General features: G+C 36.7%; 1 protein-coding gene across 1 annotated transcript in view; it reads left to right on the top strand.

Moving 5' to 3' along the window:
* Positions 1-10,039, top strand: part of HS2ST1 (heparan sulfate 2-O-sulfotransferase 1) — a 220,169-nt gene that overhangs the window by 177,391 nt on the left and 32,739 nt on the right. The window contains exon 3 of the mRNA XM_006830984.1: positions 5,497-5,582. Within this exon, the coding sequence (XP_006831047.1) occupies positions 5,497-5,582 (86 nt within the window). The remainder of the gene's footprint in view (positions 1-5,496; positions 5,583-10,039) is intronic.

The raw sequence follows: 10,039 nt of genomic DNA, 5'->3' as shown, positions 1-10,039 counted from the left end.
AAAAAAAAAAGCTGAGCAACACATTTCTGAACTTTGCTAAAGCAATTATGTTCTGTTGCTGCTGAATCTTACTTACACAGATATCCTCTACTTTTCAAAAGTTCACTTTATGCCACTTCATTTTTTCACTACCATAAAGAAACCTGAAAAGGATGTTTGTTTCTGTGGCTAGTTAGTTTTACGAGGCCAAAAGTAAAACTAGCATTCAGCAGTTTGGCAGTGAGCCATTAAAGGGGCAGCACAGGGAGAGGGAGGTTGTCAGCCTTCTTTCCCCAGAAGTGTATTCAGCATCTCAGCATCACACTGCCACAGGTTTAAACTGTGAACACTGTATCTTACTGTTATTTTAGGTTTCATGTGTTATTGACTATCATTTGGTAGGTAAATTTTGGGGTCTGAGAATGCTAAAAAATTGCTCCTCTATAATTAATGGTAATTGTCTCTTTGTTTCATGTCATTTCTGCTTATGAAAGTTTTTATGGGAATGTTCTATTTTTAAATAGCAGTGAAAACTTGCACTTAATATTCAACTATTGCTCAGTTTTCCTCTGCGTAGAAAACTTTCTTTTTTTTTTTTTCAGTTAGTCTTGTAGAACTATCCACAGCCATACAAGGAATGTTTATTTTCAGTAAATTCTCAAGTAGGAATTTGGTATGTAGTAATTACTCAAGTTTAATAGTAGTATTCATTCAGTAGATAGTAATTACAAAGTTGGGATTTGGCCAGAAACGACATTCCTACTCTTTTAAATAGTGAAAACGAATTCTTTTGTGATCTCAGATAATCATAATGTTGAGGGTAAATCTTATTAAGAATGTAGATCTAGATACTGTTAGTGAGATGGTGCTTTCTTAGTCATTTTTTGTAGCACTGATTTAGGTCTGATTTGAGTAGCTAATAAATCACAACTCGTTACCTACATTGCTCATGTTTTCCATAAAGGTCTCTTCTGATTACTTGCTAACCGGCATCTGCTTGAGTTATAAAATCTGACAAAAAATCTGCTCCAGGCTGGTTATAAAAACATCTTTTTTCATGTACTATATCAGAGAATATAAATTCACTGTAAGTAAAGTTACTCTTGTGACTTTTCTTTTGTTCCTTTATGCCTTTCATTAGTGCCAAATATAGTCAGTAAGAATCCATACAATGGTCTGAGTAGGAGCATGCTCATCAAACCTCCATTTTCTCCCCTTACTCTGTGTTCCAGAATTTACTTTGAGGTCTTGGGCAGAATACCCCACTGTAGAGAAAAGCCAAAAGAAAAGAAACTGAAAAGTAAAGAAGTGGTGTGGTAGAGATGAGAAAGCAGGAAGTGGAGGCTGGACTTGATGAAGGGGAGAAAATAGAGATGAAGAGAAACAGACTCTGGGAAAATTCTAGAGAGCTAAGAGAATAAATACTTAACATGGCTCAAAAGATAAATGCCTGCATTAAAACTTTAAAAAGGAGACTTCCAGAAAAGCCTTCAAAGAGGGTGAATTAGATTGTCTGGGTCCTTGGAAATCCGTTTTGAAGCTGAGGGAAAGATGGTATGGAATTTCAGTTGTTATGTAAATGATACTTCTAAATACTCTGGCTCTTCTCCAGGCCATTCTGAACTGCCACTGTACCCTTATTGATATCATTTGTTTGCTTAGAACTTTTTTCTACCTAATAAAGGGAAGGTAAACAGCAGTTCAGCATCTTTTAATTTCTTGCAAAGTGTATATCAACCTCAGTTTTATTAGTGAGATTTTAAACTTACTGCCTTGTTAAATTTTGATACGATGGAAGAAGAAAAGAAACACCAGAGTTTGAGCAGTGGAAGATTCATGTCTTGCGTTCTTCCCAGAGTACAACTAGAGGCACAAATCGATATGTTAATTTCATGATTTTTAAACTGTTTCTTGGGATGCTTTGTTCACACTGTTCTTCAGATACCACTGTTTGGGGGATACAAGGAGAGATTGAGTAGATAGAATATACCCTGCTCTTGCCCCTCTTAGGTTGTATGTGTTATTGTAGCTTATGTGGTAATATATATTTTTAATTATTCTGCTGCAGTATACTTCTTTTTGTCTCATAGAAACAGTGGGTATGAGAGTATCCTTGCTAAAGTGCTTCTGTAAGGCCTTGGGCTGCCCTTGCAAGCACAAGAAGACAAACTTCCCATTAATAATACCAAAAGCTGACTCCTGAGCCCCATAGATGCTAAAGGATTGTTTTCTGTGTTGTCTGTGGATCAGTACCATGGCCATGACCTAGGGACTTTTTACAAGTGCAGAGTTGTGGGTACCATTTCAGACATACTGAATCAGAATCTACATTTTATCAAGAGTTCTCAGGTGGTTCATTTGTACATTCAGGTTTGACAAGCTCTGCAGCAGTTCAGCTTCCTGGTGCTTTTCACTTCACACTGAAAAACACTTATTGGATGAAGTATCATTCATCCCTTTGAGGGGTTAATTTCATATTGACCCTCCTTAGTAAAGGTGGTGGAAAACAGGATACTTGACTCTTATTTCTGCCTGGTTCTTCACCACAGTGTGCTCTGAGTTTATGTTATGACGTTCCCAAACATTTGGCTTACGCTGGTTTCTCAGACTTGAGCATCTTCTTCCTTTATTTCTCTCTCCCACCACCACATTCATATTAAATCTCAATTTCAGGAAAATAGAACTGAGTTGTTAACTGTGTCTTAAACCCTGGTGTGGCACTGTAGGATAAGCACTGGACCACAAGGTCGGTTTTGTTCTGCAGGATTGGTGGTTCAAACTCACACGCTGCTCCTGAGAAACTACTTGACAACACTTAACAGCAACAAACTCCCTTTATAACCACTATGTTGTTGTTAAATACCTTCCAGTTAGATCTGACTCATGGTGGTGGTGGTGGTGGTGGTGGTGGTGGTAACATGCTGTGGAGGACCCTGTATAGGGTTTCCAAGGCTGTAAATCTTTCTGGGAGCAGAAAGGCTCATATTTCTCCCATGAAGCTGCTAGTAGTTTAGAACTTCTGACCTTGAGATTAGTAGCCCAACTTATAACCACTACACTACCAGAGCTCCTTGTTGTAACTCATAATGACCCCATATAGGGTTTCCAAGGAGCATCTGGTGAATTTGAACCACTGACCTTGCAATTCAGACCAACCTTGCAGTCCAGTGCATTATCCTACAATGCCACACCAGGGCTCCTTTAGCTACTGTATCTTGTTCCATATTCCTTTTGCCTTCTGTTTCCCCCTCAGTTTTTATTGAAATGCTGGAACTGGTTTTCACAGAACCAAAAGTTTATAGTGGAGTCCTGGTGTGGTGCTATACTAGCATAATGTGGTGTTATACTAGCTTTTCGTGTAATTTTAACTTCAGTAAATTAAAATAGGAGTAAATTAAACTTCAATTTCAATTACTGAAATTTTAACTTCAGTAAATTAAAATAAGCACTAGACTACAGGCCTGTTTGAATCACAAGGTCAGCAGTTCAAACCCACCATTTGCTTCTTGGAAGCCCTATGCTGGGTTGCCAGGAGTCAGAACCAACTCATCAGGACGTAACAACAACAAAGGTTTATAAGTGACAGTTGTTAACCATTCAGTTTTTTTAGTTCTGATTTTTATTTTCTGTTTCATTTTTTCTTCTCACTTGATATTTGCATTCCATTTGGTATCTTACTTGAACAAATGAGGAAAAAAACATAAGGACCTCAAATCTCATGTTTATTTGGCTCTGTGTTTTGGTAGGTGAAAAAATGAAAATATGTATTAAAATGAGACTGTGTTTTCTAATGCAATATTTTTTTAATCTGCATTCATAGAAGAATATAAATCTCATCTTTTATTTCCCTTTTAAAAACTCTATTATCTATCTTGTTGTTTTTAAGTGCCGTGGAGTCGGTTCCGACTCATAGCGACCCTGTACAGGGTTTCCAAGGCTGTAAATCTTTACGGGAGCAGAGACCTCATCTTTCTCCCACAGAACAGCTGGTAATTTCGAACTGCTGACCTTGCGGTTCACAGCCCGATTCGTATCCACTATGCTAGATTAATGCATCCCCTAAAAAGTAAGTTCTACCCCCACAGCCTTTTATTTTACCCTAGTTCATATTTTCTATAATGTGGCTGTTGCTTCACTGTTTCCCGACCCTGTTCCATTAATAGTCCTTATCCAGGAAGTAACTATTAGGTTCATTGCTATTAATTTATTGACTCTAATTCCATATGAAGAGTCCTGGTATGGTGCTGCGGGTTAATGCACTAGACTGCAAAGTAGGTTTGAACCACAAGGTCAGCAGTTCAAGCTCACTGGCTGCTCCTCAGAAACCCTATACTATGAGTCAGAACAGACTCGAAGGCACTTAACAACAATAACAACAACAATCCCATCTGAAGTGCTCTAAAATATCACCATGTGACCAGCTGTATTCTAAAATGTAAATGAAGATTTGATAAATTGTCAAAAGTATGCAGTTGATAATCCTGAGCTTTGAGACTGAAGTCACGACTTGCTGATGATTTCAATGCCATGTAGGATGTTGTTAAACCCCCCACCCTCCCACACACACATATACAGTGTCTAGTATCCACAAGAGGTTTTTTTTTAACCATTTGCTGTTTAATATGTAGTGATTAATTCGTCAAAAAGATGTAGGATTTTCCTTTGAAAAATTGTGTACCACCACCTTGCAGCTGATGCTTAGATTTATCAGGGTCTCGATATTAGCGAGTTCCTGAAACTTTTCATTGTATTTACATTTTTAGGATTTTTTTATACTAGCTCTTCATATAATTTTAACTTCAGTAAATTAAAATAGGAGTCGTAGTGTGCCAGTGTAGGATAACCAATGACTTACTCACCAGCCACTTCCTGGAAATCCTGTACAGGGTTGCTATGAGTCAGAACCAAGTCAATAGCACTTAACAACAACAAATCAAAATAAGAAACTTTTTAATATTTCTCCATTTTTATTTGACCTAAATCATATCTGTGACTTTATTATTGTTAAGTTTTATAACTGCTTTGTGTTCCGTGTTTTTGAAACTCTTTATTTTTTTTCCTTAATTACTTTTGTTTAAGGTTCGTTACTTTTTGGTTTTATTGTTGAATCTCTAGTCTTAATTTAATATTTATTAATAACTAGTCCCTGAGAAAAAAAGTTTTAATATGCAGAGAATGGAGTGCCACCTGCTTCATTTGTATAGGTAGGGGATGGAAACCACGTCTCCTGTAAATGTGCTCATCTATACATTTAAGTGTACTTATCTAAACATTTGCTTTATGTGTTTGTGATTTCAGAATTGTCTTCCATTCTTCACTGAGTCTGATCTGAGTATTAGCTCTCCCTGTGATGAATTAATAGTCATATAGTGCACTTGACCTGAGTTTGCAAGTTCTTTAATTGTCCAAATGATGTAATTAGTTGTAAATGGCTAACTGGAAAGTATTTTTCTAACGTTAAATTTCTTATTTTCTTTAAATTGTATTTAAGTAGTGAATGTGTTCTCCTTTTTTTAGGTGCGCTTTGTTAAAAACATAACTTCCTGGAAAGAAATGAAGCCAGGGTTTTATCATGGACATGTCTCGTATTTGGATTTTGCAAAGTAAGTTACACCTAAAGTAATGCACTAAGAATGCTTTGTACTTTAGAAAAATGAAAAGGAATACATTTATTAAATTGTTATGATTTTGATTTCCCATAAAACAATGTACTGACTTGCCTTTACCACTTTAGAGATGTAATTTAAATATGCCTTTTAGTATTTTACTGCCCTCTAGTGTTCATAAACTGCCAATTCTCATATTTATTACAGAAATTATAAGTTAAATTTCGGTAGCACTCTTTAAAATTGTATCTCATTATTATATGTATCTTTCTTGCACTATCAGACAGAATGATACTATGACAGGAGAGTTCTAAGCTCTGAGCTATAGACCAGTGAGATGATATGATGACTTAAGCCATTGGCTGAGAACTGAAAAAGCAAAGAAGCCACCATTCAGTTACTGTTCCCTAATGCATCTGCTTTTCAAGCATAGTGAAGTGTCTGCTTCCCCTGGGGCTCCTTTGTTAATCACAGGGTCAGAGGTTCAAAACCATCAGCCACTCCTCAGAAACTCTATGCAGGATCCATATGAGTTGGAACGGACTTCACAGCACTTAGCAACTTTGCTTTTGCCTTAAAATTCTGATGTATTAAGACGATACTAGTGGGGGCGGGGAAAAAGTGATTTTCCCTTTATGTTTGTATTTGCCTACAGTTGCAGATAACTGTTACTTCATGTTTTCAAAAAATATTTTTTAAGGGATTAATGTCAGGGTGGTGGTGGTGGTACTCTGTGGAGTCAGTTCTAACTCATAGCAACCCTGCGTAGGGTTTCCAAGGCTGTAAATCTTCACGGGAACAGAAAGCCTCATCCTTCTCCCACGGAGCAGCTAGTAGTTTCAAACTGCTGACCTTGAGGTTAGCAGCCCGACTTGTAACCACTGTGCTACCAGAGCTTCTTGTTGTTGTTGTTGTATGCTGTGAAGTCGGTTCTGACTCATAGCAACCCTGTACAAGGTTTCCGAGGCTGTAAATATTTATGGGAAAAGAAAGCCTTATCTTTCCCGTGGAACAGCTAGTAGTTTTGAACTGCTGACCCCAAGGTTAGCAGCCCAGTTCGTAACTACTACTCTACCAGAGCTCCTTAGTTCTGTCATAATTCTCTGAAGAAAGATTTACAAAACCATAGGCCAATTTAGGGTATTCAAGCATTGTGTGGGTCCCTCTAGAGTCTGTGTCCCATTAAGTACTAATCAGAAAATTGGTCTAAAGGAATGTTCTGAACATATGCAACTCTTGCATCCATTTGAATGTTCTTTATAGTGCACATAATGCCATTATAGTTAAACCTTAACTCCAGATATTTTCCCTCATAAGAATCTGCAGTAACTTTGAAAACACTAAAAAAAAATTTTCACTCTTACTGAAATTTGGACATGTTTGCTAACTCTTTCATTGTTGTTGTTGTTGTTATGTGCCATCGAGTCAGTTCCGACCCATAGCGACCCTGTATAGGGTTTCCGAGGGTGTAAATCTTTACGGGAGTAGAAAGCCTCATCTTTCTCCCGCGGAGCAGCTGGTAGTTTCAAACTGCTGACCTTAAGGTTCGCAGCCCGATTCGTAACCACTACGCTACCAGAGCATGTGAATATATTTATCTACTCTAAAGGGTGTTACGTGTAAAATTTGAAAACTAGATTGATGACCCACTCTCAACTTAACATCTTGTATTTGGAAAGAGAATACAATTAGATCTTCATGACTTAAGCAGATTGATGTTAACTTTTTAAAAAAAATCATGTAATTTAAAAGGGAGTCCTGGTGTGGCGCTGTGGTTTAATGTGTCAGACTGCAAAGTCATTTAACCTGCAAGGTCGGTGGTTCAAACTCACCAGCTGCTCCTTGGAAACCTTATACAGGTCGCTATGAGTCAGAATCGACTCCATGGCACTTAACAACAACGTAAATATTAAGTATATGAAACAATATATTTTTGGTTCTAATTCTTTCTAGAAGGAGCTCTGGTAGCATAGTGGTTATGAATCAGGCTTGTAATATCACGGTCAGCAGTTCGAAACAACCAGCTGATCCGCAGAAGAAAGATGACACTTTCTGCTGCTGTAAAGATTTACAGCTTCAGAAGCCCTCTGTAGGGTTGCTATGAGTCAGAACCCACTCCACGGCACATAAGAACAACAACAATTGTTTCTATAATATATATTTTTCAATAAAATGGAAGTTTTAAAGTTAGATGTACATTTTTAATAAATAATTCATATTATATTATTGAAAACATTTTATAGGCAGCTTTAAAATAAACTAATTATTTTTTCTTTGTAGAGGCATTGAACCAATTTCATAAACTTCATTCATGTGCATATTTTCCCTCAGGTTTACATTATCCTTGGATTGAATGTTTGTTACCCTTTCACCTAAATGATTTATTTTTTCTACACACAGCTTGATTTCTAATACTTGAGGTTTTCATTATCAAAATAATATATTGAGTATGCTTGCTTTTGGCAAAAGTCTTGTACTTAGAACAAAGTTATGGCATATGCTGGGGTTCTGCATTTGAAAAAGTATCAAGCATTTGAAAAGATTAATCTCATTTATTAAACATTGACATGAAAGCTCAAGGGTTTGAATATTTCCATAGTAAATCTCATGTTAGACTGGAAGTGAAAAATACAGTGAAAATTTTAAAGGACTTAACAAGATTATAAACAGATATCTAAACAAAATCAACTAGAGGAAATGCTTTTTGATGAATATAATTCCATGAGTGTTGATTTTTGGATCCAAGCAAAATTAAATCTTGAATCACTTCAATCTTTTCTCCATTTATCATGTGAATAAGTATGATGAAAGGATATATATTTATACACCTTTCCTGATTTTAAACCACTCAGTATCCCCTTGTTTTGTTCTAACAACTGCCTCTTGGTTTATGTACAGGTTCCTCATGAGCACTATTAAGTATTCTGGAGTACACATTCTTCACAATGTTATCTGTAGTTTGTCCTGATCTATACAGTTGAAAACCTTTGCATAGTCAATAAAGCACAAGTAAACATCTTTCTGATATTCTCAGCTATCAGCCAAGATCCATCTGATGTCAGCAATGGTATCCCTTGTTCCATGTCCTCTTCTGAGTCAGCTTGAATTTCTGGTAGTTCTCTGTTAATGTACATTTGCAACAATTTTTGAGTTATCTTCAGCAGAATTTTACTTGCATCTGATATTAATGATATTGTTCAATGATTTTCCACATTTCGTTGGGTCATCTTTCTTTGGATTGGGCACAAATATGGATCGCTTCCAATCAGTTGGCCCGGTAACTGTCTTCCAAATTTTTTGGCATAGATGAGTGAGCACTGCTGTGCTGCATTACTTTGTTGAAAGATTTCAGTTTGTTCTCTGTCAATTCTTGAAGACTTATTTTTCACCAATGACATCATTGCAACTTAGACTTCTTATTTCACTACCATTGATTCTTGATTGTATGGTACTCCTTGAAATGATTGAACATCAACCATTTCTTTTTTGTACAGTGACTCTATATATTCCTTCTATCTTCTTTTGAAGCTTTATGCATCATTCAATATTTTGCCCATGTAGTTCTTCAATATTACAACTGAAGGCCTGAATTTTTTTCTTTAGCTTTTTTTTTTTTAGTTTTTATTGTAATTTTAGTGAAAGTTTACAGGGCAGATCATCAGTTTTATATTCAACAAATCATATACTTTGTTTCATTACAATGATTATAATCCCCTCCATGTACCATCAGTTGAGAGTATTTCTCGCTATCCATTTTAGCTTTTTTTTTTTTTAAACACTCAGGCATATATAATCATTTAAACCACTAAAGGACATATTCTGCAAGCCTGCCTCTTGGCTGCCATCTCTCAGCCCCTCTCTTTCCATGAGTCTAGAGTCCTTAGCTGGTCCCTCTCTCCATGTCCCCACCACTGCCTCCATCTCTGGTGTCACTGCTTCTCTGGATAGAGTGCCTCATTCCACTTGTGCTTCTCTCCCTTGATGGTCCTAGGGTCCTTTGTTTCTAGAATGTAAGATTGACTACTCCCCCATTTTTGTTAAAAAACTTCTACCTTTACAATTGTGACAGTCTCAGTTATTCACTATTGAATCATAAGAATTTTATCCCCCATCTCTTTTACTAGACCCATCTTAGACAAGATGAAAATTATTCAGTGGGGACTCTCTGCCTTCCCCACATACTCAAACTAAACTCCCTCTTGAAAACTTGTAAGCCAGTCATTTTGTGCCTTTATCGCTCCCTCATTTTGGGTAGCCAATGTCTAAGTTGCCCATCTGTATCTACCCTGTACACAGAGGGGATAGCATTGATACTTTATGTGAAGACTTCTTCCCTCTCTGTTGGTATTTTGAGCTACTATATCCAAGCAAATGGAAGAAATGAGGAGATACAAAAGCAGAACAGAAAATTTCAAAGATCAGCTTGAGAAGATAAAGCCAAATATTACAAGAAA

Source organism: Chrysochloris asiatica, unplaced genomic scaffold (assembly GCF_000296735.1).
Source record: "Chrysochloris asiatica unplaced genomic scaffold, ChrAsi1.0 scaffold00002, whole genome shotgun sequence".
In the NCBI taxonomy this organism is placed as follows: domain Eukaryota; kingdom Metazoa; phylum Chordata; class Mammalia; order Afrosoricida; family Chrysochloridae; genus Chrysochloris; species Chrysochloris asiatica.
This window is presented reverse-complemented; position numbering and strand designations above follow the sequence as displayed.